The sequence below is a fragment of the Dreissena polymorpha genome, chromosome 8 (assembly GCF_020536995.1).
Source record: "Dreissena polymorpha isolate Duluth1 chromosome 8, UMN_Dpol_1.0, whole genome shotgun sequence".
Lineage (NCBI taxonomy): Eukaryota > Metazoa > Mollusca > Bivalvia > Myida > Dreissenidae > Dreissena > Dreissena polymorpha.
In genome coordinates, this window is record NC_068362.1 from 97,751,780 (window position 1) to 97,779,655 (window position 27,876).

At 40.3% G+C, this 27,876-nt stretch overlaps 3 protein-coding genes across 6 annotated transcripts in view; 1 reads left to right on the forward strand and 2 right to left on the reverse strand.

Moving 5' to 3' along the window:
- LOC127841056 (centrin-3) overlaps nt 1-698 on the reverse strand; it is a 21,186-nt gene extending 20,488 nt beyond the window's left edge. For both annotated transcript variants that reach the window (XM_052369580.1, XM_052369581.1), the window contains exon 1: nt 544-698. In XM_052369580.1, the coding sequence (XP_052225540.1) occupies nt 544-560 (17 nt within the window). In that variant the 5' untranslated portion in view covers nt 561-698. The remainder of the gene's footprint in view (nt 1-543) is intronic.
- Nucleotides 1-9,618, forward strand: part of LOC127841049 (ankyrin repeat and KH domain-containing protein 1-like) — a 10,834-nt gene extending 1,216 nt beyond the window's left edge. The window contains exons 1-4 of one of the 2 annotated variants that reach the window (XM_052369564.1): nt 717-880; nt 2,077-3,759; nt 5,355-5,475; nt 6,361-9,618. In XM_052369564.1, the coding sequence (XP_052225524.1) occupies nt 2,174-3,759; nt 5,355-5,475; nt 6,361-6,552 (1,899 nt within the window). In that variant the 5' untranslated portion in view covers nt 717-880; nt 2,077-2,173 and the 3' untranslated portion in view covers nt 6,553-9,618. Of the gene's footprint in view, nt 1-716; nt 881-2,076; nt 3,760-5,354; nt 5,476-6,360 lie in introns of those variants that run through there. The other variant, XM_052369565.1, reaches the window with a different exon arrangement.
- Nucleotides 9,619-17,889: 8,271 nt separating this feature from the next.
- LOC127842356 (lysyl oxidase homolog 2-like) overlaps nt 17,890-27,876 on the reverse strand; it is a 38,399-nt gene continuing 28,412 nt past the window's right edge. For both annotated transcript variants that reach the window (XM_052371817.1, XM_052371818.1), the window contains exons 2-11: nt 26,423-27,030; nt 25,670-25,866; nt 23,349-23,511; nt 22,881-23,060; nt 22,327-22,492; nt 21,647-21,784; nt 21,234-21,351; nt 20,562-20,719; nt 19,776-19,870; nt 17,890-19,426 (exon numbers count right to left, since the gene is read on the reverse strand). In XM_052371817.1, the coding sequence (XP_052227777.1) occupies nt 19,301-19,426; nt 19,776-19,870; nt 20,562-20,719; nt 21,234-21,351; nt 21,647-21,784; nt 22,327-22,492; nt 22,881-23,060; nt 23,349-23,511; nt 25,670-25,866; nt 26,423-27,030 (1,949 nt within the window). In that variant the 3' untranslated portion in view covers nt 17,890-19,300. The remainder of the gene's footprint in view (nt 19,427-19,775; nt 19,871-20,561; nt 20,720-21,233; nt 21,352-21,646; nt 21,785-22,326; nt 22,493-22,880; nt 23,061-23,348; nt 23,512-25,669; nt 25,867-26,422; nt 27,031-27,876) is intronic.

The following is a 27,876-nucleotide window of genomic DNA, read 5'->3' on the forward strand; positions in this document are numbered from 1 at the left end:
TAATCATGAGACATCTATCTATATAAAAAAAAGGGGGAAAAAAAGTATACTTTTCAGGGGGGGAATGCGGCTGAATTTCGGCCGTGGATTTGACAGATTGAGGGCCCTGGATGAGTTTGTGGTTAAGATAGGTAAACTTTAATAAGTTCTTGCAGTTTCAGCGTTCCTTAACCCTTGCATTGTTGATAACATTTTGCACCCATGGACAAGAGAGAGAGCTTTGCAACTCTAAGCAGTCCATTGGGCTATAAAGCTTAGAGTTGAATTATTGCAACAAGGTCTCCTGAAAAATATTGATTTTATGTTAAGCACCATAATTTCGTTATGTCCCTTATTACAATAATTAACTCATCTTAAACAGTACGGAAAATAAATGGGCGGGCTTAATAATGGACAGGGTGGGGGTTCTTGTCAGAAACAACAAATATGTAGGCATTTTATCCGAACACTTCCATCCGAACAAAGATACATTTACCAAGATGCACAGGTTGTAATCAAATGACATGCTTTGTATTATCGATTTCAGTTAATTAAAATAATTACCTGAGTGATAAACTCATTTCAGTTATGTTAATCTAAATGATGAGTAGCTACTTTGATTAATATAAATTATTTCAGCTTAGAAACAAGTGTAAACATATCATCCGATTGTGGTAAAAATAACTATCCCGTATGTTATCGAATAGAGGCTACACAACAGCAATTTGTGACAATAAGGTAGCAATTTAGTTCATAGTTTTATGAGGATCAATATTCTTTGATAATAAGACACTATTTTGGAGGCTACAAAAACTTGTTTGTTATAATCTCATTATTAAAACAAATAATTGATGCCTAACAACACGGGAATGGCCACTCTATTAATGTTACTAGAGATCTGGTATATTTTGTTCATCATTGCTATTTATTCGGATAATTTCATTTTCGGACACTATTTCCACTGCAAGTTCTTCTTGAATGCTAGGGGGCAAATAGCTGAGAATTTGATTATTAAAAATTATTGTTACTGTATACAATGTTGATCATTCTGGATACTTAAATAATCGATTACTTTTCCCGTTTTCCCTACACTGATGATATTTGTTAATCCAAAACGATATAATATCTAGGGCAATAGCAAGGCTCTTCTTGTACATAAGGCGCTTATATAGTTGTACATAAAAATGTGGTTTTTGCTAGTGATACAAAGCGACAGGGTGGAGAGACGCATCATCTGGTGGAATTGTATTATATTTTTATGCCCCCCTGCAAAGAAGAGGTATATTGTTTTGCACATGTCGGTCGGTCCATCCACCAGATGGTTTCCGGATGATAACTCAAAAAGGCTTAGGCCTAGGATCATGAAACTTCATAGGTACTTTGATCATGACTGGCAGATGGCCCCTATTGATTTTTAGGTCACTAGGTCAAAAGAAAAGGTCTCAGTGACTCGATAGTAAAATGGTTTCCGGATGATAACTCAAAAATGCTTAGGCCTAGGATCATGAAACTTCATCGGTACATTGATCATGGCTGGCAGATGACTCCTTTTGATTTTCAGGTCACTAGGTCAAAGGTCACAGTGACTCGAAATAGTGAAATGGTTTCCGGATGATAACTCAACAATACTTACCCCTAGGATCATGAAACTTCATAGGAACATAGATCATGACTGGCAGATGACCCCTATTGATTTTCAGGTCACTAGGTCAAAGGTCAAGGTCGCAATGACTCAAAATAGTAAAATGGTTTCCGGATGATAACTCAAGAATGCTTACGCCTACGATCATGAAACTTCATAGGTACATTGATCATGACTGGCAGATGACCCCTATTGATTTTTAGGTCACTAGGTCAAAGGTCAAGGTCACAGTGACAAAAAGCGTATTCACACAATGGCAGCCACTACTACTGACAGCCCATATGGGGGGCATGCATGTTTTACAAACAGCCCTTGTTCATATTGATACAAAATCATTGCCAAACACTTATGATGAAGGATTGTAAGCATGATCAATCTATGTAACTGCATGGCTTCCAATTGTTATGTTAAAAAATTAAAGCAACAGGTACACACATTTTATTTCTGACTTTCAGATCATGGAAAAAGTGTTCAAGCAACCAGCTTTCACATAATTTATGGCCATATAAGAATGTAGTGATCTGGCAACCTGCTCGTGTCGAAAAAACACAAATGGAACCTGCTTGTGAACTGCTCAGGGTTTTATTCCATGGAGACCTACACAAGGCTGAGAAAGTGCTCCAGGTTAAAGAGTCATACCAGGATGATGATGGGTTATCTATCTTCCTTCTTGCGAGACACTATCTGGATTATTTGACAAATCATTCCCAAAGCTTTGGATGTGGACTTTCAAATGCTTGGACCACTGAACAGATTCAAGAAAATAGCTGTAGAACAAAGGTTTTCACATTGCTTAAGTCTTTGTTTCGATTGGGTATACCAATAAACACACAGCATAATGGAGAGACGCCATTGTTTTGTGCAGTTAGTACTCACGACAGAGACCTCATAAAACTTATGCTTGAAAATGGTGCTGATCCAAATGTCAAAACAAAAGACAATGATATAAATGCTATCGCTCTGGCTATTATTCTAAATGACGCAGAGATACTTAAGCTTTTGATATCACATGGAGCTAAAGTCAATGAAACTTGTTGTCAGAAATTAACTCCGCTGCAGTTGTCTATGAACAAATCAGTAAATGTCTCAAAAGCTTTATTACAAAATGGAGCAGATGTCCAACAAGTCATGCAAATGAATGGAAGGAATGATGTATATATTACTAGCCCTCCTTTGATACATGCAGTAGAAACCAACAACATGTTTTTAGCCAGAATTCTTCTTGAACATGGAGAAGACATAAATCAAGGATATGGTAGCTGCTCTAATTCGCCTCTGCATATAGCTATTCTACAACATAATACAGACATGGTGAAGCTACTTATTCAGTTTGGTGTAAATCTGAACAAGCGTAATGGAAGAGGTAACACTCCTTTAGCTCAGGTACTGCTTCATTGCAAAGGCCCAGTTCTAAAAATGTTGGCGGAGACGTTGATATCTGCAGGGTGCAGTTTTACTAAAGGTAGTCCCATTGAGGTGTTCAGAAGACATTACCCCCCATTGCATATTGCAGCTTTCTATGGGACCCAGTTTCACCTCGAGGTAATACAGCTTATGATTGAAAAGGCAGAAATATTGGAAAAGGATTGGGAAATGGAACACTTGGAGATGTTAGAAGACATATCAGCAAGAGAAAGAAGGCTACCAACTTCAAAACCTGGTTTGAGTAGCTCAGAACGTACTTCTGACCTCCTTATAAGGGGCAGACAAGTATTCATTAACACGCAGGCAATTGACAAGTCCACAGCACTTTACATGTCTGTCTTAGGGGACAACTTGAACATTGCGAAGTATCTAGTGGACCATGGCGCTGACCCTTATATATCCTGTCAGAATGGCAGCCTGTTGCATGCCGCAGTAATGGCTAGCAAAACTGGCATTGCCATGATGACGTTTGCTCTGCAGTTTCAATTTGACTTGAACATGTTGAACGAGGATGGGAACACATGTCTGATACTGGCAGCTCGGAATAGCTCAGTCAGCGTGTGCAGGCTGGTAATAGAGCACGGAGCCTTGCTGAACATCCAGGACAGCAAGTTTGGAGAGACTGCCCTCTCAGCCAGTGTGTATTTTGGGTTTGAGGAGAATGCAGAGCTGCTGATAAGCAGTGGGGCTGACCCTGACATTCCTGACTTCAGGTAGGCAATGACATGATGGGATCTTTATTATCTGCTTACTAAATGATAAAAGTAAATGCCTCAAAGTTCCTGATGCAGTTACAATTTTTTTCCTATTAGCTCGTGCATAGATTGTACTTATTAATACAAGGATTGTATTGTTTACTTAAACTTTTTGTAACTTGCTATAGTATACCTCTTTAACAAAGATCTAGAATCATTACTTAAATAACAGAGCTCCAAATAATGATTTGATTCTAGGGGTTTTTTTCTCAACAAATTCATACCTAATTCAGGTGTAAATACTAACACAAAGATATTTTCAATAGAACTTATTGGTAAATTGAATTCTACCATGATTTTTTACCTCATTAAAATTTGAATTCATGCATTTTCAGATATTTTACCTATGTTTTTTCATAGATGGGTATCTTATCTTTAGCTCTGAAAAATCACATTGTTTGAGCATTTCTCTCCACATATCTCATTGGGATAAGGTAGTGGATAACAAAACAGTTTGATATAAAATTTTGTCATTCTTGAAATAAAAACATGTACACTTTACTTTTTTTGAGATCTTAGTCTTTGTATGCCCCCGGATCGAATGCTCGTGGGTATATTGTTTTTGGTCTGTCTGTCTGTCTGTCTGTCTGTCTGTCTGTCTGTCTGTCTGTCTGTCTGTCTGTCTGTCTGTCTGTCTGTCTGTCTGTCTGTCTGTCTGCCTGCCTGCCTGCCTGCCTGCCTGCCTGCCTGCCTGCCTGCCTGCCTGCCTGCCTGCCTGCCTGCCTGCCTGCCTGCCTGCCTGCCTGCCTGCCTGCCTGCCTGCCTTCCTGCCTGTCTGTCTGTCATTTATTCTGTCCCAAAACTTTAACCTTGGTTAACGTTTTGCAATAACTTTTGCATTATTGAAGATAGCAACTTGATATTTGGCATGCATGTGTATCTCATGGAGCTTCACATTTTGAGTGGTGAAATGTCAAGGTCATCCTTCTAATATATTGCTTCAAAGCGGCCCAGTAGAGGGAATTCAGTTTTTCAGCACTGTCTGCGCCTCCGGAAAACGGAGGCACTCCCATAGCAAACGGACCCGATCCAAAACCGAAATTAAACAAAAAATTCCCAATTTCCACAATTTTTTTTTTTTTTTTTAAGAATGAAGTGTCTTATAACTTGTGTGACTAACCAGTGTTTGTTTTTGTCAAGAATATCTGCTATAAGGTTTTGACTGTTCAGTTCTTATCTCAGAGTGTAACTGTAACTGAAAAACAAAACTGCAGTACTTGAATAAAAGTTGAACATGCCCAATATTGCATCTGTTTATATAAAGAAGACAAAATAACAAATAAAATAAATTTATTTGTTAAACCACTGAATTATTTAAGCATGATAAATTTAAAAAAAAATCCCAAATGAGCCGTTTCATAGAAGCAAAAATTACCAAAATGGCCAATTTTGTCGATAAAAAATTCCCAATTTGGTCAGACTCCTTTTCTCAAAATTGGCAGAAAAAAACCTAGAATTGTGTTTCACAAACACAGCTCTTGTTTTATATATTAATGTTTGGTAATCTTAATATTGCATATGCATTACACTTTGACTATACATTGTTCTTTCAGAGACACTCATGCACTGTACTGGGCCATTTTCAACTGCCGTGAACAGAGCCTGAGGATGCTGCTGGAGGCTGGGGCCAGGCTCACCAGGAAAGACTTGGATACCTACCCCAAAAATATCAAGGTGGAAACAAATATGCTATCATGTTCTGCTATTTGTCACTGAAAAAAAAACTTAATGTTCTCAAAGTCAATCATTTACTGACATATTGCATACTGCTCCTGTTTCATGAGCGCATAATAATGTCCAATTAAATGTTATTATCAACTGTCATATTCATGCTGCTAAAAGCAGAGAGCTATGAAGAACATGCACAAAATAGCATGTATGGCATAGGAAATTCTCATTTAGCTGCAAAATTTTCTTATAAAATTCCCATTAATGATCGAAAATAAGATGAATTTAACTGAAATATGGCTCATGGCATTTTTGAGCAAGGTTTAGAACACTTTGAGGGTCAAAACATGCTGGTGTGGTCACATGCTGGTGTGGTCTGTTGTTCAGGCCACACTATACTGAAAGATTTCATTAACAAATTCAATATGAAAGGAATAACTTTAAGAAAAAATAAAGTCCAACTTTTGCCCATAGAGACTCTTATGACCATGCATTTTCTTAAAAAGCATTCCAAGCCAAAATTAGTTAGAAAATATATAATATACTTTATACAGTATGCAAGAATTGCAGATCAACGTTCACTGTTTTACATCCATCTTTTTACCTGCTCCTATCCAGTTTATGAAATTGTACCACCATCTGTCCAAGCCTCATGTGGTATCCACCTTTCAAGCGAAACAGTACATTTCTAGTAAACAACAATGTCTTTCCAACCACATGTATAAAGAAATATTCAAAATTTATGACAATGGACCCTACAGAGAAAAGGCAAAGGCCTTCAAATAGATGATCAGTTCATTTTTTAGAGATATACATGTAGCACACACAAAATAGTTAGTATATTTTAAACTTCATGAAAAAAAGTAATTTTACACTTTTCCTTGGCATTAGGTTATGAGGAATCTTGCACTGAAGTCTCTGCTGCAGAATTATGTGGAGCAGCCTAGGGGCCTACAGCACTGCTGTCGTCATGCAATAAGGCGCCATCTCATGCAGGTGCATGCTGGTAAATCCATCATGGCTTCCATGATGTCACTTCCTCTACCTGCCAAGTTGAAGAGTTACCTTTCATTGGCAAAGTAGACTATGAAGCTTAGCTGTGATTTGTTGAAGTCTAGTGGTTTAATTCTTCTCTGTGTGTATTTGTATTGATAAATATTTGTTTCATATATAAAGGTAATTAAACCATAGTTTATTACTGTCAGCTCTTTCTGATAGTTGTTCTTATTGTGTCTGTTGTTAAGTAGTTTTTATTTAATTTGATAAACTAGTCACATAGAGTTTGCAAAATAAAATTAATGAAAAAATGAAACATACTGATCTTTCTGTGATATAAATGCAGGTTTTTGTTTTGTGTTCATTTTGACTATTCATATCATGGCATTGCATGCAAATATGATGTCCTGTACAAGATACCTTTCAATAAATCTTATTTATTTTTTTAGCAATACATCCATTATCATTATGTTTTTTATAAGCTGGACTATTTGAAGAGCAGTATGAGCTGTATCACTCACCTGTTGTATTGGAGTAAAATAAGTAAGCACCTGTGTATCTAGAGTATTAGAGCTGTATCACTCACCTGTTGTATTGGAGTAAAATAAGCAAGCACCTGTGTATCTAGAGTACTAGAGCTGTACCACTCACCTGTTGTATTGGAGTAAAATAAGTAAGCACCTGTGTATCTAGAGTATTAGAGCTGTACCACTCACCTGTTGTATTGGAGTAAAATAAGTAAGCACCTGTGTATCTAGAGTATTAGAGCTGTACCACTCACCTGTTGTATTGGAGTAAAATAAGTAAGCACCTGTGTATCTAGAGTACTAGAGCTGTACCACTCACCTGTTGTATTGGAGTAAAATAAGTAAGCACCTGTGTATCTAGAGTATTAGAGCTGTACTACTCACCTGTTGTATTGGAGTAAAATAAGCAAGCACCTGTGTATCTAGAGTACTAGAGCTGTACCACTCACCTGTTGTATTGGAGTAAAATAAGTAAGCACCTGTGTATCTAGAGTACTAGAGCTGTACCACTCACCTGTTGTATTGGAGTAAAATAAGTAAGCACCTGTGTATCTAGAGTATTAGAGCTGTACCACTCACCTGTTGTATTGGAGTAAAATAAGTAAGCACCTGTGTATCTAGAGTATTAGAGCTGTACCACTCACCCGTTGTATTGGAGTAAAATAAGCAAGCACCTGTGTATCTAGAGTACTAGAGCTGTACCACTCACCTGTTGTATTGGAGTAAAATAAGTAAGCACCTGTGTATCTAGAGTATTAGAGCTGTACCACTCACCTGTTGTATTGGAGTAAAATAAGCAAGCACCTGTGTATCTAGAGTATTAGAGCTGTACCACTCACCTGTTGTATTGGAGTAAAATAAGCAAGCACCTGTGTATCTAGAGTACTAGAGCTGTACCACTCACCTGTTGTATTGGAGTAAAATAAGTAAGCACCTGTGTATCTAGAGTTCTAGAGCTGTACCACTCACCTGTTGTATTGGAGTAAAATAAGTAAGCACCTGTGTATCTAGAGTATTAGAGCTGTACCACTCACCTGTTGTATTGGAGTTAAATAAGTAAGCACCTGTGTATCTAGAGTATTAGAGCTGTACCACTCACCTGTTGTATTGGAGTAAAATAAGTAAGCACCTGTGTATCTAAAGTACTAGAGCTGTACCACTCACCTGTTGTATTGGAGTAAAATAAGTAAGCACCTGTGTATCTAGAGTATTAGAGCTGTACCACTCACCTGTTGTATTGGAGTAAAATAAGTAAGCACCTGTGTATCTAGAGTATTAGAGCTGTACCACTCACCTGTTGTATTGGAGTAAAATAAGTAAGCACCTGTGTATCTAGAGTATTAGAGCTGTACCACTCACCTGTTGTATTGGAGTAAAATAAGTAAGCACCTGTGTATCTAAAGTACTAGAGCTGTACCACTCACCTGTTGTATTGGAGTAAAATAAGTAAGCACCTGTGTATCTAGAGTACTAGAGCTGTACCACTCACCTGTTGTATTGGAGTAAAATAAGCAAGCACCTGTGTATCTAGAGTACAAGAGCTGTACCACTCACCTGTTGTATTGGAGTAAAATAAGCAAGCACCTGTGTATCTAGAGTACTAGAGCTGTACCACTCACCTGTTGTATTGGAGTAAAATAAGCAAGCACCTGTGTTTCTAGAGTATTAGAGCTGTACCACTTACCTGTTGTATTGGAGTAAAATAAGTAAGCACCTGTGTATCTAAAGTACTAGAGCTGTACCACTCACCTGTTGTATTGGAGTAAAATAAGCAAGCACCTGTGTATCTAGAGTACTAGAGCTGTACCACTCACCTGTTGTATTGGAGTAAAATAAGCAAGCACCTGTGTATCTAGAGTACTAAACATATCTATATGAAACTTCACATATAACTGCATAGTGTGAAAAAAAATTGGTCATATGCCATATGTGGCCAGTGCTGCGCCAGACCAGCATATTCACTCTGTCTGCTGTATTTGATGCAAAGTTTCATGGTCTCATTAGAGGACAGGGTATGTCCCAACCAGTCTGTGTGGATATGCGAGCTGTTCTTTAGCTACACTGGCTGCATATGACATAAAAAACTTTTCCCACGACGCGGCTCACTGTTGTACTGTAATACTTTAGTTGAAAGTATAACCTGTTTTGTACATAACAGATGTTTAGGTTTAAGTGTACATATACTAGTAAATCTGTCTACTATATATACAGATATAAAATTGAAAACTTTAAACAGTCACTGACATAAAAATAAATGTACTTTATACTATCAAAACTGATAAAAAGTCTAGTACACTATCATGAGACACTTGTTATCCCTTGCATTATTACTATAATATCCTTTTGGATAACCTTATCTGTATTTCACAAAGCTTACATGAACTGCTTAATGATGTAATTTTAGTTTTGTTTGATGGTTATTTGTTTGTATTTGTTGAAAATCAAAATAGGGAGGTTTTAACATTATTATTATTACTTTATTGTTGGTATTAATATTTATCAGATAAATACTATTCCATAATTGTTTGTTAAAATGTGTTAATGTTCTGCATACAAATGAGACCCTCTTTTTTGGATCAGGGTTATTTAAGCCTCACTTAATAAACTTATCTCCTTTATTAAACAATATGTTTGTATTCTTGTCTATATGTTATTATGAAAGTGAACAATCAGCATGTGTTTTTTAAAATGCATATGACCTGCGTCATTCAAAATGGTTTGTTATGCCTTATTGGGCATCATGTCTCTAGACTAGCTAGGGAACTCGCCAGTCTGGTCAGGAGTAACCTTGTCTGCTATTAAGTCATACAAGGTTTCATGGTTTCATTAGAATACAGGTTAGCGCCTGCCTTGACAGTTTGGTTGGGTAAGTTAGGCTAGAGATATGTTGGGCTTATATCAGATAAGACCCATTTTCGCATGATTCAACTCTTTTAAAAGAATTGTTGTCCAGCTATGGTGAAGTCTATGATGTCAGCATTCACAGATAAGGATTAGCTTATTAAATGTAACACATTTAAATCGAAGAAGATATGATTGATTTAGATGATATGTAAAATTGTGAATATGTAGTACATGTCTATCTCAATTCATAAGTTTCTCAAGTGTGAGCAATTCTGGTCTGTCATTGATCACAGGCCAGCATCAACGGTAACTGTCTATAATCATCAATAATCTTAAAAAATAATGTTTTTGTGAACGTCCTAGAAAAGATACAGAATTGAATAACTATATTGTGACATTATTATGCCAACAGCACTGATTTAATTTAGATAAAACACATACAATACAGACAGCAAATATTTGTTTAAGACGTACCTAGATGGGTGTCAGAACATTTGTATGCACCTTTATTTCAGCTTACTTGTGCACAGTGATTTTTGTAATCACCTATTATCAATTATGCTTTATCTGTCTTCTGTTCACTTTTTATTGAAATTACATCACATCCTAAACCTATGAGCAGAGTTTCACAAAACGTCACATAAATGATCCTTGTGAGACCCTCTTTCAAAATTGTTGAAATCAGAACTAAAAAAGATTTGTAAAAAAAACGCAGTCTTTTTTCTTTGAAACCTCAATTGTCAGGAATTTATTATTTATTGTTTGGTGTATAACTTTGTTTAATGGTCCTTGACTAAGTTTGTGATGCCCCTTTTGTCAAAAACGTGGCCCTACCAAGGGTCAAACTATTTGTAATGACTATCAAATAATTATTCAAATCTCTTGGACCCCAAGTCCAAGAGATTTGATCTTAGGTATGTAACAAGGTAATGATCCACTGCATAATTTGTTTGGATTATGCTCCTAATGTCAGAACTGGCCATGCTCAAGTATGCTCCTGAGGTCAGAACTGGCCGTGCCCAAGTATGCTCCTGAGGTCAGAACTGGTCATGCCCAAGTGTGCTCCTGAGGTCAGAACTGGCCATACCCAAGTGTGCTTCTGTGGTCAGAACTGGCCATGCCCAAGTGTGCTCCTGAGGTCAGAACTGGCCATGCCCAAGTATGCTTTTGAGGTCAGAACTGGCCATGCCCAAGTGTGCTCCTGAGGTCAGAACTGGCCATGCCCAAGTGTGCTCCTGAGGCCAGAACTGGTCATGCCCAAGTGTGCTCCTGATGTCAGAACTGGCCATGCCCAAGTGTGCTCCTGAGGTCAGAACTGACCATGCCAAAGTGTGCTTCTGTGGTCAGAACTGGCTATGCCCAAGTGTGCTCCTGAGGTCAGAACAGGCAATGCCCAAATGTGCTCCTGAGGTCAGAACCGTCCATGCCCAACTGGTCATGTCCAAGTGTGCTCCTGAGGTCAGAACTGGCCATGTCCAAGTGTGCTCCTGAGGTCAGAACCGGCAATGCCCAAGTGTGCTCCTGAGGTCAGAACTGGCATGCCTATGTGTGCTCCTTTGGTCAGAACTGGCCATGCCTATGTGTGCTCCTAAGGTCAGAACTGGTCATGCCCAAGTATGGTCCTGAGGTCAGAACTGCCCATGCCCAAGTGCGCTCCTGAGGTCAGAACTGGCCATGCCCAAGTGTGCTCCTGAGGTAATAACCGACCTTGCCCAAGTGTACTCCTGAAGTCAGAACTGGCAATTCCCAAGTGTGCTTCTGAGGTTAGAACTGTTGGCCCGAGTGTGCTCCTGAGGTCAGAACTGGCCATGCCCAAGTATGCTCCTGAGGTCAGAACTGGCCATGCCCAAGTGTGATCCTGTGGTCAGAACTGGCCATGCCCAAGTGTGCTCCTGAGATCGGAACTGACCATGCCTGTGTGTGCTCCTGAGGTCAGAACTAGCAATGCCCAAGCGTGCTCCTGAGGTAAGAACAGGCCATGCCAAAGTGTGCTCCTGAGGTCAGAACTGGCCATGCCTAAGTATACTTATGAGGTCAGAACTGGCCATGCTCAAGTATGCTCATGAGGTCAGAACTGGCCATGCCCAAGTGTGCTCCTGAGGTCAGAGCTGGCCATGCCCAAGTGTGCTCCTGGGATTGAAACAGGCCATGCCCAAGTATGCTCCTGATGTCAGAACTGGCCATGCCCAAGTATGCTCCTGCGGTCAGAACTGGCCATGTCCAAGTGTGCTTCTGAGGTCAAAACTGGTCATGCCCAAGTGTGCTCCTGAGGTCAGAACTGGCCATGCCCAAGTATGATCCTGAGGAATGAACTGGCCATGCCCAAGTATGCTCCTGAGGAATGAACTGGCGATGCCCAAGTGTCCTCCTGAGGTCAGAACTGGCCGTGCCCAAGTATGCTCCTGAGGTCAGAACTGGCAATGCCCAAGTGTGCTCCTGAGGTCAGAACTGGCCATGATCAAGTGTGCTTCTGAGTTCAGAAATGGCCATGCCTATGTGTCCTCCTCCTGAGGTCAGAACTGGCCGTGCCCAAATATGCTCCTGAGTTCAGAAATGGCCATGCCTATGTGTCCTCCTCCTGAGGTCAGAACTGGCCGTGCCAAAGTATGCTCCTGAGGTCAGAACTGACGATGCCTTAGTGTTCTACTGAGGTCAGAAATGGCCATGCCCATGTGTGCTCCTGAGGTCAGAACTGGCCATACTCTAGTATGCTCCTGAGGTCAGAACTGGCCATGCTCATGTGTGCTCCTGTGGTCAGAACTGGCCATGTCCAAATGTGCTCCTGAGGTCAGAATTGGCCATGCCTATGAGTGCTCCAACGGTCAGAACTGGTCATGCCCAAGTATGCTCCTGAGTTCCAAACTGTCCATGCCTATGTGTGCTCCTGAGGTCAGGACTGGCCATGTCCAAGTGTGCATCTGAGGTCAGAACTGGCGATACCAAAGTATGCTCTTGAGGAATGAATTGGCCATGCCCAAGTATGCTCCTGATGTCAAAACTGACCATGTTTAATTATGCGCCTGGGGTCAGAACTGGCCATGCTCAAGTAGTCTCCAAGGGTCAGAACGGGACATGGCTTAGTATGCTCTTGAGGTCAGAACTGGTCATGCCCTAGTATGCTCCTGAGGTCCAAACTGTCCATGCCTATGTGTGCGCCTGAGGTCAGAACTGGCCTTGCCCAAGTATGCTCCTGAGGTCGAAACTGTCCATGCCTATGTGAGCTCCTGAGGTCAGAACTGGTCATGCTTATGTGTGCTCCTAAGGTCAGAACTGGTTATCCCCAAGTATGCTCCTGATGTCAGAAGTGGGCATGCCCAAGTATGCTCCTGAGATCCGAACTGTCCATGCCCAAGTATGCTCCTGAGGTCAGAACTGGCCATGCCCAAGTATGCTCCTGATGTCAGAACTGGTCATGCGTATGTGTGCTCCTGAGGTCAGAACTGGCCATGTTCATGTATGCTCCTGATGTCAGAACTGGCCATGCCCAAGTTTACTCCTGAGGTCAGAACTGGCCATCCCCAAGTTTGCTCCTGAGGTCAGAACTGGCCATGCGCAAGTCTGCTCCTGAGGTCATAACTGGCCATGCCCAAGTATGCTCCTGAGGTCAGAACTGGCCATGCCCAAGTATGCTCCTGAGGTCAGAACTGGCCCTGCCCAATTGTGCTCCTGAGGTCAGAACTGGCCATGCCCAAGTGTGCTCCTGAGGTCAGAACTGGCGATGCCCAAGTGTTCTCCTCAGCTCAGAATTGGTCATGTCCAAGTATGCTCCTTAGGTTAGAACTGATCATGCCCAAGTATGCTCCTGAGGTTAGAACTGATCATGCCCAAGTATGCTCCCGAGGTCAATACTAATCATGCCCAAGTATGCTCCTGAGGTCAGATCTGGCCATGCCCAAGTGTGCTTCTGTGGTCAGAACTGGCCATGCCCAAGTATGCTCCTGAGGTAAGAACTGATCATGCCCAAGTATGCTCCTGAGGTCAGAACTGGCCATGCCCAAGTATGCTCCTGATGTTAGAACTGATCATGCCCAAGTATTCTTCTGAGGTCAGAACTGGCCATGCCCAAGTATGCTTCTGAGGTCAGAACTGTCCATGCCCAAGTGTGCTTCTGTGGTAAGAACTAGCCATGCCCAAGTATGCTCCTGATGTCAGAACTGGCCCTGCCCAAGTGTGCTCCTGTGGTCAGAACTGGCCATGCCCAAGTGTGCTCCTAAGGTCAGAACTGGCCCCGCCCAAGTGTGCTCCTGAGGTCAGAACTGACCATATCCAAGTTTGCTCCTGAGGTCAGACCTGGCCATGCCCAAGTGTGATTCTGTGGTCAGAACTGGCCATGCCCAAGCGTGCTCCTGAGGTCAGAACTGGCCATGCCCAAGTATGCTTCTGAGGTTAGAACTGGCTATGCCTAAATATGCTCCTGAGGTCAGAACTGGCCATGCCCAAGTGTGCTCCTGAGGTCAGAACTGACCATGCCCAAGTATTCTCCTGATGTCAGAACTGACCATGCTTAAGTGTCCTCCTGAGTTCAGAACTGGCCATGCCTATGTATGCTTCTGGGGTCAGAATTGATCATGACTATGTGTGCTCCTGGGGTCAGAACTGGCCATGCTCAAGTGTTCTTCTGAGACCAGAACTGGTCATGCCTATGTGTGCTCCTGAGGTCAGAACTGACCATGCCCAAGTGTGCTCCTGGGGTCAGAACTGATCATGCCAATGTGTGCTCCTGGGGTCAGAATTGGTCATGCCTATGTGTGTTCCTGTGGTCAGAACTGACCATGCCCATGTATGCTCCTGGGGTCAGTACTGGTCATGCCTATGTGTGCTCCTGTGGTCAGAACTGGCCATGTCCAAGTGTGCTCCTGATGTCAAAACTGGCCATGCCCAAGTGTGCTTCCGTGGTCAGAACTGGTCATGCCCAAGTATGCCCCTGAGGTCAGAATTGATCATGCCCAAGTGTGCTTCTGATGTCAGAACTGGCCATGCCCAAGTATGCTCCTGAGGTCAGAACTGATCATGCCCAAGTATGATCCTGAGGTAAGAACTGGCCATGCCCAAGTATGCTCCTGATGTCAGAACTGGCCATGCCCATGTGTGCTCTTGAGGTCAGAACTGGCCATGCCAAAGTGTGCTTCTGTGGTCAGAACTGGCCATGCCCAAGTATGCTCCTGAGGTTAGAACTGATCATGCCTAAGTATGCTCCTGAGGTAAGAACTGGCCATGCCCAAGTATGCTCCTGATGTCAGAGCTGGCCATGTCCAAGTGTGCTCCTGTGGTCAGAACTGGCCATGTCCAAGTGTGCTCCTGATGTCAAAACTGGCCATGCCCAAGTGTGCTTCCGTGGTCAGAACTGGTCATGCCCAAGTATGCCCCTGAGGTCAGAATTGATCATGCCCAAGTGTGCTTCTGATGTCAGAACTGGCCATGCCCAAGTATGCTCCTGAGGTCAGAACTGATCATGCCCAAGTATGATCCTGAGGTCAGAACTGGCCATGCCCAAGTATGCTCCTGATGTCAGAACTGGCCATGCCCATGTGTGCTCTTGAGGTCAGAACTGGCCATGCCAAAGTGTGCTTCTGTGGTCAGAACTGGCCATGCCCAAGTATGCTCCTGAGGTTAGAACTGATCATGCCTAAGTATGCTCCTGAGGTCAGAACTGGCCATGCCCAAGTATGCTCCTGATGTCAGAGCTGGCCATGTCCAAGTGTGCTCCTGGGGTCAAAATTGGCCATGTCCAAGTGTGCTCCTGGGGTCAAAACTGGCCATGCCCAAGTATGCTCCTGAGATCAGAACTGGCCATGCTCAAGTATGCTCCTGAGGTCAGAACTGGCCATGTCCAAGTGTGCTCTTGTGGTCAGAACTGGCCATGACCTAGTGTGCTCCTGAGGTCAGAACAGGCCATGCCCAATGATGCTTCTGAGGGCAGAACTGGCCATGCCCAAGTATTCTTCTGAGGTTAGAACTGGCCATGTCCAAGTGTGCTTCTGAGGTCAGAACTGACCATGCCCAAGTATGCTTCTGAGGTTAGAACTGGCCATGTTCAAGTGTGCTTCTGAGGTTAGAACTGACCATGCCCAAGTATGCTTCTGAGGTTAGAACTGGCCATGCCTTAGTGATGGCTGAGGTCAGAACTGGCCATGTCCAATAATGCTCCTGTGGGCAGAACTGGCCATGCCCAAGTATGCTCCTGGTATATTTGGCATACATGTATAGCATTATCTAAATGTCCATCACTTGGTCTAATCTAATCAAATTTTGCCCCTAGCGTCAAATGTGTCTTCGATGGGGTTGACCTGTATTATATTATCTTTTAAAAGGAGATCCGTTACAATCGTTATTGTTCTGAAACCACAATGCCTATAGTTTTTATATTTGTTCCGCATTCGTCTTCTAAATGTTCTCTTCAAAGTTTGTTCGAATAATGGCCACTGTATCAAAGCCGACAAAGCCATATGTGTCACATTTGTATGTTGAGTTTATACGCAAAACATCTTTTGAAAAATTCTCTATAAGGTTAAGTGTTTTATATTGTATGTAACATCAGATACATGTGCTCTACAAAGTTAGTTCAAATTTTGAACACCAGTGTGACAGTTTTAAATGTTTTATATAGTCGTGTATAGCAAGTCTGTCAACATAGTCTCAAGCATTATTCCACCCGCAACCCTTCTGGTTTTCATCTTCAGAATGTACATGTAGCATCATCTAAATGCCCATGACTTAATCTAATAAAAATGTCCCCCATGGTCAAAGTGTCTTTGATGGGGGTGACCTGTTATATGTTGTCTATTAAAAGGAGACCCGTTCACATGTTTATTTTCTGAAACCGCAAAGCCCATAACTTTCATATTTGTCACCAGTCTGACGGTAATTAATGTTTATATAGTATTGTATAGCACGAGCTGTCTGTCAACAAGGGCCTTGAGTTTTATTACACAAGCTACACTTCCTCAAATGAGCGTTAAAGGATCCTCAGGGACCTTTTGTATTGTTTGGCCATTTTTTTATTGTAATTGTTCATGCATACATCACCCAGAATAAGAACTATTGTTATGTTTGTTACAAGTATATATTTTGTTTAAAACCAATAAACACATAATCTATGTCTGACATTGATGAAATATTGATAAGCTGTTTTGATTGTACAAAACCATAAACATTGGACGATTTTAAACGCATATAGTTGGCTTCGTGTTTGTATGTTCCATAAAAAAACAGGCAATACATGGACATACCATAAAAATTGTAAATTGTGGTAACAAGCAAAACGTCTTTGTTTGCATTTAACACTTGGTTTTGGTTAACTTCCCATTCACTGCTATGTCTGCGATGTGTCTGTACGCAGATGGATAATTTTTCCGCGGCTTTCCGAGGATCCGATTGACTCAATGTTGAAATTTCTGGCTACTCCGAAACTCCACGTAACCCACTCTTTCTATATATTTTGTGATTTTAATGTAGGGATTTGACATTTAATGGCATATATCAAAAGAGCGTGCTGAAGGATCTTTAGTCTGAATTGTGTTTTTTTGTGTATAAATACCAGTCAGCAAAACAGATTATGTTTTCCAAGCTGCAACGTCATGGTCTTTCGTTCTCGCAGTGTTTGTCACTTGCACAGCGTTGTGATTGCTGATCTCTCGGTTGTTAACGTGATAGCGTCTGCATTAAAAAGTCGCTCTGTTCAAAGATCAATCAATAAACATGTTTAATGATAAATCATTGCACGGATGTTGGTGTCACAAATTCACATTACCTTTTCACCATTATTCAAGAGGTTTATCCGAGGGTTTCCATTCGCGAAGTCTATTCAAGAGCTTATCTCGCGCAAGGTTTTTTGGTTTCGAACATGGTTGCTTCTTACAGATTTGTGTACTACCTGCTTCTAATCAGACTGCGCAGATCAGTGGGCTTGTCTGGAGTCTGGAGCTACTCTGACCGCATACGGCATAAGACACTGCTCATTCGTTTAATGCCCGTGCGAATATTTATCAAACTGACTATTATAAGAAATTGATGCTTTATGCGTTATAAAAAAATAATAAAATAATAACTCACATACGTTCTAAACATTTAATTTATTGTTTTAGTATTATAAAATACAATTATAAATATTAGTCATTTTCGAAACATGCTCATTATATTACAATCGGGTTGATTGAATCCCAGATTGCTTAGAGCATCATATTTGTATTTACAATTTTTACAATTATAACAAGAACACTCAATATCTGTAGATGTGCATAAAAGCGATGTTCAATGTATGTTTGATTAATAGACTAACAGTAATTGTTTTATATTTGGTTCAGCTGGCAAATAAATAAATATTCTTATGAATGGGATTGTCCACAGAATGTTTTCTTATTCCAAAGTACAAAAAATAAATGTTATGGTTATTTATTATTAATTCGGAAAACACATGTATATTGATTTACAGAAATTTCTAAATAAACAAAACAATATAATTTATCGTTAGTAAAACAACAACTATATTGAGTTAGTAAAACTGGCCAAATTCGTTGGGACATAATGGTGCTACTTTTTACTAATACTGACATAGCTGAATAAGTACTGCATAGCAGTTAGTAATCCACACACTCAGTACTCGCTCAAGGTAACTTGATGTCCAGTTTGTTGATATGATACGTCGGTGTGTTTTGCCAAAGTACACACAAAAAGCCGGTCTCAGTGAAAGCAGGGATCCATGCATGATAGCTAAGTATCATCCAAGATTAGCGTGCAGTCCACACAGGCTTATCTGGGACGATACTTTCCACCAAGACTGGATTTTCTTAAAGAAGACACTTCCTTTCATTAAAAAAATAAGTTAACAGGAAAAGTTTCTTGTCTGATAAGCCTGTGCGGACTGCGTAGGCTAACGGTTTTCTGGGGCTACACTTGACGCACATTCATTGAACCCGGTTTGCCCAGAGCGCGGCTCAAATGTTGTTCCCTATTAATGCGCCGCAGTTTGAATTGACAGTGTGAAACCTCTTAATGAAAGTTAATATGTTTATACGATCTGTTCCAGCAACAAGAGCACTGGAGTATTTGTGGTCCAAAAAACACCACATCATTTTCAGTTTTCATTCAAAAGACTTTCTTAACTTCCGCTTTCAAAATGAATGCATATCAATAAAAAAATATAAATCAAATGTAGCCTCTATATTGATAAACGACACTCATTGTATGTATACGTGTGCTTGTTATAGTGGATTCTCTGTACTTGCATGATAAACACTGCTGTATTTATTCACAACTACTATCACCAGAATTTAAAGATTGTGCCCAAATGAGGTATGATTAACTACCGCCATCTTGGCGAAAGTATCACGTGACCAAACCACTTTCTTTGCGCAACAAAATGCATCATGGAAAAAGTTCCGCACGCTCTTTACGACATGCAAAATCAATCACAGTTAATATACACCTATGACACATATCACACGCTCAGTCAAAATCAGCTATCACTATAACAAAGAGTCTAATGTGCAATTATACACGCGCGCTTGATAGGTGTTGAAGTATAAGTTGCATCTCGCCACGTTATTGTCGAAGGATATTTCTGGAACTTTCATGTTAGGATTCAACTCGATCTGGAAACGAAAAAAGGAACAAAAACACGTTACTATATATATATTTCGCATTTGTTTATAACAAATCTATCATGTTTATTAAATGTTAATAAACTACGATAAGGAACTATGAACATATAATTATTATGTAATTGAAAGAAACGCGCATGCATATGAACTATCTGTTTAACAAAAACTGATGAGCTGCACATAGCACCTTTGTAGCATTTCCGAGACCAACTAAATAATAATGAACACTTTTATAACAAAGTTATAATATTACAGAGCCGTCAACGAATTGGGACAACGTTATCTCAGGGACCTATACAGTTTGTTTGTAAAGTCCCTGGTTATCTACGTAACTTCCTACCTTCAACGTGTACATTCCCGGCTTGACGTCAGTGACGTCAATCCACTGACAGTCGATGTCCGCGAGATAACTGTCTTGACATCCAACAGATATTCCTGCAACAGATGCGTGGAGGTAATATCTTGAAATAGGAACCTCGATCATTTATTATACTTAAAATTTCGATCATGTATTAAAATACGTGGAATTTCGACCATGTATTATAATTTAAATCTCGTACACGTGTCATTGTAGGAACATCGATTATCTATTATAATTGGAACCCTGTATTATAATTGGAACCTCAATCCTGAATTATAGTCGGAACCTCAAGCCAGTATTATAATTGGAACCTCAATCAAGTATTATAATTGGAACCACAATCCTGTACAATTATTGGAACCTCAATCGTATATAATAATAGGAACCTCAATCATGTAATTATGATTGGAACCATAATCGTGAATTATAATTGAAGCCACACTCCTGTTTTTTATTTGGATCCACAATCATGTATAATAATTGGAACCTCAATCCTGTATTATGATTGGAACCGCAATTCTGAATTATAAACGGAATCTCAATCGTGAATTATAATCGGAACATCAAGCCTGTATTATAATTGAAACCTCAATCCTGTATTATAAATGGAACCACAATCCTGTATAATAATTGGAACCTCAATAATGTATTATGATTGGAACCGCTATCCTATATTATAAGTGGAACCTCTATCCTGTATTTTAATTGGAACAGCGGACTGTCTTGTTTTATCTTGCGCAATTTTGCAACGGAACTGCGACCCACCCTGGTGTCCGAATCCCCGACATTCGTATTTCGGGTGGACGCCCCGGTCACAGGAAGAATCCTCGAGACAAAAGCTCGCCTTGTGTCCCTCCGCCACCTTGTTACCGTGTTGGTCCACGATGTCGTAGTGGGAGAACGCTTCCATGCTGTGGTAGTGCCTGCAGAGTATAGCAACGTAGTCCGAAATTAGAAGGCAGCTTCCAGTATATTGGTGTCTTGTATGGTAATATAATTATACCCGCAGATTATTTTTCATTTAAATGTGAACAAAAACAAATCACACAACAGACTGTAAAGGTAAGCTGGCAGACAGATAATAAAGTTGTTCATTTTTGCATATATTTGTACATATACTAGCATGAATGATTCTTATGATTACATGCGTTTTTACATAAAAATATGTCGTGACTTGACGTGAAAATTAACTTATAAACCATTGTTTTATTTTGTTATATTAATGTGTTATTACACGATAGTATGTATCTTAAATGTAAAGTTAACACTCAGCTTAGAATGATGAAATCAAATAACGATGGTAATTTGTGGTTTTGACCACATACACAGCTAAAAGTTTAAAAATTGTATCTACTTATTTTAGCATTATGGACACGTGTTTAAAATGCAAGGTAAGACTGTCCAGATCAAACTTCCACACCAACTCGTGGCACTTACTGGTGACAGGCGTGCCACTCCCAGCGCGAGCGGTCCACATCCGGTCGGAAGTCCGCCGTGCCGATGTTCTTGGCGATTGTGGAGAAGTGTAAAAGGCGGCGCCTAGCGTATGCCCAGCCTGGGAGTTTTCCAAGTATTAATATTCATCGTTATCAAAGTCCTATTATCGTCAATTCCTATCATACTAATCAGAGTTTTATAATCGGAAAAGAGGCAGAATAAATCTATGTCTTATACGTAAAGAAACAGTAATAAAACAACTTATAAAATTGCATTCACTTTTTTTGTTCAATGCTGAAGCGAGTTGCTGGTATTTCATCTTCATTCATGTAGAAATATTTTTAACTGCCAATGAAATGACTTGTAGGAAAGTCACGTGTTCTTCAACTTTGCGCCTAAATACAACTACTCACTTGGCGTGCCGTACAGTTCATTGGCGCTGGAGGAGAGACACTTCTCTTCGTAGGCGCACTGTAGGTAGTACAGGTAGCGGTCCTGCAGGAAGGCGCTCTCCTGGATCACCTTCAGTTCCGGCACAAGGTCGGGCAGGCCTAAAATACACAGTGGCGTTGCAGTGAGGGAATTCCTTACGGGGACGTCGTGCTAAAGGTATCAGCGCAGGGCGCGTGGTGGAATCAACAAGTACTGGTTCAAACACGTAACGTTAACATTTAATCTGCTCTTTTAACATGTTGAGAGGCTTTGTGTAACGATACCACATAGTGCGTTTAACATGTATGAGGACGTTTTACAATTGCATACGCTTTTAACACGTACGGAGACTCAGTGAAACGGGGATCACCGGCTATGTTTAACCTTTAAGGATCCTTTGCGTACCACAGTGCCACGCATTTTGTTCAGCCTGTTTCAGCCGTTGTGTAACAATGTCATTCTTTCTAACCTGATTCGTGCCATTGGGTAAAAGATCAAGCGCTGTTTAACCTGTTTTGAGCCTTTGTTTAACATGGTCATGCGTTGTGCTGAACCTGTACCGAGATGCTGTGTAGCAGGGTCGAGCGCGGAGATAATGCAGGCTCAATGCAACTCTTAAACAACTAGTTTTACTTTAGTATAAACTTCGAGTACAACTCACGTGTTTCACAGATGACGCCGGCGACGCTTTGCGGACGTGAGCACGCCTCTTTGCCGGGGGTCAGCTCTGATGGCGTCATGCGGCAATCCTCGAGTCGCTCTTCACGTCCAGTGCAGACCATTTCTGCCACCACCTTGTCCATGTTTGAGCCACCGTATTGGTCAGCCTGAGATAAAAAGCGTTATCATCATCATCATCATCATCATCATCATCATCATCATCATCATCATCATCACCATCATCACCATCACCATCATCATCATCATCATCATCATCATCATCATCATCATCATCACCATTATCATCATCATCATCATCATTATCATCACTATCATCATCATCATCATCATCATCATCATCATCATCATCATCATCATCATCATCATCATTATCATCAACAACAACATCATCATCATCATCATCATCATCATCATCATCATCATCATCATCATCATCATCATCATCATCATCACAGCCATCAGCACTACCATCATCATCATCGTCATCATTAATCGTCGATTAGTTTCTTTAAAAAAAATCCCGCCATACCTTACCTTGTGCACTGTGCGCGCATGTCCAGCGTTGAAATGTCTGCACACCACTATGGCTGCGCGAAGGTTAAATTTATCGCCACAAACCACGCCCCAAGTATTACTTCCGGCAAGGCGCACTTCCAGTCTCCCCTCCCTAAATCCGGAAAAATTGCGACCGCCGACCAACCGGAAATCCGAGTACTAAAATAGAGGATTATACTTTTTATGAAACTAGACATATGCATGTAACAATTGCTTGTTTTTAAACCTTCAATCTAACAACAGCATCTTCCTTAAAACTGAGTCGTAAGTTTAATACTTTTTGGACAGCCTCGCTTTACAATATCAAGGGAATTAATCGTGATGAGAAGTTAATTAACATATTCTGGATCATCCCCCATTGTAGTTTTATTTAATTAATGTTTCACTGCATTTCCGCCGTCAGGAAAGAGTCAAGGCTTTGGACTTATGTTAGGCAAAACATCTTACATCCGGGACCTCTATTTTCGGCACCACCGGTTTGCTCGTTGCCACCACCTCTTCCTCCTCGCGAGCCTGCTCCTCTCCATAGGCTACCGCAGGTGTCTCGGCCGCGTCTGCAATGAGAGGCTGGTCCTGAACGTAGCCTTCCTTCATACTCATGTGGTTGTGGCTGTGAATAGAAAGCGTTCTGTAGCCTGTAGGCGCCCTACATAGATTTTATAAATATAATATTATTATTTGAATGAATAAGATAACATTCACATCAATTTTAAAATTACCAGAACAGTAAACATTGATAAGCCAAATGGCAACACCATAATGCGAGCCATAATTACTCTGAGTCGCGTTCTGAGAAAACTGTGTTTAATGCATGTGCGTACAGTTTCATCCCAGATTAGCCTGCAGTGAAGTCCGCACCGGCTACTCAGGGACGACACTTTCCGTATAAACGTGATTTTCGGTAACGATGGAGTTCCTCGAAACTAAAAATGCCATAAAAGCGGCAAGTGTCGTCCCTGATTAGCATGTGCGGACTGCACAGGCTTATCTGGGACGACACTTAACGCACATGCATTCAGCCCAGTTTTCTCAGAACACGACTCACTCTGATTTCTAAAAACACATTCGTTCTAGTTAGCTCATCTTTTATTTACTGTATCACTTAAATGATTTTTTTTCTCAGTCATATATTGCCATTTAAGTCGAAACTAGAAACCCAGGACAAAAAATGATGATACGACAAATTCGTACCAACCAAACAACCAACTGAGCACGGTAATTGGTGTTGAAATATACGGTGATTACTTTGTGTGGTGATAAATAAATACATTTGAAATCTTGTTTTAACAGTTATTAATAAACAATAAATGATTAATTAATATAACTTGATAAGTATTTTTTATTATACATTCAATGCGTTTAACCTACCTGCTACAATTATGAACATCTCAAAGGTAATCTTGATTACGTAACATTTTAGAGCTCCATATTTTATTAATCATATACTTCACGACTTTAGCATTTAATTTCAATCACGCTTGGTTAATAACAAGGAATTGCATTCAAATAACATCCATAGATCTAGATGATGGCAAGTTGGCACTATCGCTCAATCGAACAGCGTTTTGAGGTCTGGTTTGTACGTCATGACATACGCTATTGATATTGCAGATGATTTCGGCGTGCTTGCACGCGAAATATAACCATATTCATTCACATTCGGTTCAAAGGTAAACGTATACGGAATGCAGGCCACTGTATATTCTGTATTTAGTACACATTGATTGACTTATGCATTTTATATGGAACGTACATGACTAAGCACCATTATTACATAAACATAATTACATTGCATTAATACAGAAAAATATAATAAAAAACTATTAGAGTGAAACAGACATTTCTGCTGTTATGCTCGTCATAATAGACTTTTGTCATCAACGTCCCTTGGACAGACTGCGATAATGCATTCAGGTCGCGTGCGTGTATCAATTTATCAGTGAGTAGATGGGAATTAATCTTCGAACATTTCGCCGTCTAGATATAAAGATGATGTACGTGTCTTGGAAAGATAATTAAAAAAAAAATACCTGTATTTCAATATACATCCAAAGCCCACCCCGAACGTGAAAACATTTAATTGTAAGCGATTTTTGTGTAGGGATCGCTTGTATGACCATCCACGCTTCTTAGGTCAATTGTAACTCAAGTACAATTGTAACCGTTTGTCAATAGAAATCTTTAGTTATTTGTAATCGTTGGTCCATTGTAACCGATCGTCATAAAAACCGTTGGTCGATTAAAATCGTTTGTCAATTTGAATATTCGGTCAATTACAATCTTTGGAAAATTATGATCGTTGCTCAATAAATAGTTTGTCGTTTGTAGCTTCAAGACAATTGTAATCGTTGTTGAATTAAAGCCATTTGTCAATTTGAGATTTTGTGTAATTGGAATCGTTGGTCAACTGTAATCCTAGGTGAATTATAATCGTTGGTCGATTGATATAATTCGTCATTTGTAACTTATAGACATTTGTAAACGTTGGTGAGTTGAAACTTCTCGTTAATCGGAATCGTTCGCCCATTGTAACCGGCGGTCAATGACAAAAGTTGGTCGTAAATTCGAACCGTTCGCTAATTGTAACCGGCGGTCAATGACAAAAATTGGTCGTAAATTGGAACCGTTCGCCGATTGTAACCGGCGGTCAATGACAAAAGTTGGTCAAGTGTTGTTAAATGGGACAACAAGGGCATCAATTCAAGGCCAACTGAAGAGTAATACGCACATGGGAAGAAATACAACTAATATACGACAAAATCTTGTACCTGTGTGAAGACTCGTGTCGACGAATTTCCTGGGGCGCCATGCGGTCAATGGCGTTCGGGTTGTCTCCGCCTAGGGTGTTGTAAACGGGGTTGTTGTAGTTACGATAGATACTGTTTTCCTCAGAACGCCGAGTGGGTCTAGATGTAGTGGTTGTAGTCGTTGTGGTTAATTTGGTGGTGCTTGAGCTCTGTTGAAAGTACCTACAAACAAATATAGAACTTAATTAATCACAAGACAACGTGAATTGTTAATTGTGGTAGTATATATCAGCTTACACACGATTATATTTTGTATTAAATGGTACATATAATAATTGTTACGTGGAGCTCCGTGAACATTGCTTTTTATATTATTTTTTTCTGATCAGACTGCACGATTTCAAATGCCTGTCTGCAGCTAAGCTTGCAGCATATGGAAGGAGAGCAATGTTCGTATGGCGCGGGTCATTTGTACCTAGGGATTGATTTGAGTTCTAGTTCAAGGTCTTTTATCTGAAAGCTTGTCGAGATTATTATTACATATTTCAAATATTGCCAAAAAAATAAATAAATCGCAGACTCATCCTTTACCATAAAACAAGATAAAATGTTCATCCATACAAATATAACGTAAGTTTTATTTAATGCGAAATTACAAATAAGTTAGCAGGAAACTTTCTTTGAAGTTATGTTTGTTTTCACTTAAAAAAAGTATTGTACGCGGAAAACGATTTACTGTTGCCTAGCTATTTCAACACAGTAATAGTATAGTAGGTACCGTGGGTCTGGCCGAGAGGTGATGAAGGATCCATCTGAACGATAGAAGTAGTATCTCCACATCTCTCGGTTGAATATCCACTGGTTATACGCTGGCGGAGAAGTGAGCGACGGCGCAGGAGGCTTGGTCGTTGCGGGTGTTGAGGTGGAAGAAGAAGTGGCGGTTGTTGTTGTTGTCGGTTTAGGAGTTGTTGTCGTTGTTGTAGGTTGAGGAGGAGTTGTTGTTGCTGTTTGTTTAGGAGTTGTTGTTGTTGCTGTTGTAGTGATTGCAGTTGTCGTTGCTTCTGTTGTTAAAGCACTAGAAGCTGGTGACGGCGTTGCTGTAGTGGTGTGAGAGTACGGTCTTTCCGTTGTCGCCCATGTTGTCCGTCTACTAGTGACCGGCACTTCCGTTGTTATTATCGACTCACGTTGCGTATCATCGGTCATGAGTTCAGGTTCTTCAGCTGACGACGACGACAATCGTTTCTCGTTACACACGACCCCGGCGGAGGAGAAGTAGTTGGTACATTTGGTCGCGTTGTAGCGCCCCCAGCCAAACGAGTAGCACATCGTCAGATGGCGCTCGTTACCGCGACATTGCAGTCCGGACAGCCAGACACGACCTACAACAGGCATCCGTCAGAGGGCTTAATGTATTTGAATATGAATGATGTGTGTTTAATTTTTAATAATAATAATACTAAGACACATATTTCTGTAAAGGATGTTCACTTGGGGCTGTTTTCTAACAATATAAAACTAAAATATCCTAACGCTTGCATTTCGTAAAAACCATCAAATTTAAGAAAGACCAACCAAGCTGATACATTTACGAACTTTTCAAAGTCTCACATACCATATAAACTAATTTTATTTGAAACAAAATTGGTAATCGATTAGCGTTTATTGTACTTACGGTCTATATTTTTGTTTTGTTTTTCCGAAAATGCGGAGATCCGGATATGATATAGATGTAATGCTTCATAAATGTTGATGATAAAGTTAAATATTATTATTTCATAAAGAAGTACCGCGCATAGACATCGTGCAAAAAAGCCGAAATGTTAAGTGAACGGAACTAGCAACTGGTCGTGACCAATACGAGTTTTCGCACTGGGCCCTTCTCTGATGCCAGATTGTTTTAAATAGTAACATCAAATGTGACAATACTATCGACCGATTTATAGAGAAAGAACAACAAACAGTAGATTCAATCGTTTGATATTTAATTGTACACTTATGTCATAGATTCATCAACAGTCAATGCTATCTGATGAAAGATAAGGTTATTCACGACAAATCACTCTGAACCAAGTCATTCATAAATTTTGTGCGGTTTTAATAACGCTCCAAAGCACTCTGGATCAGCAGACGATTTATTTCATAAATCAATCTCTGGGTTAATGGTCGCCATCTTTCGAACTACTTTCAAAAGTACAACAACAACAATAACAGTAGAAGACAATTTT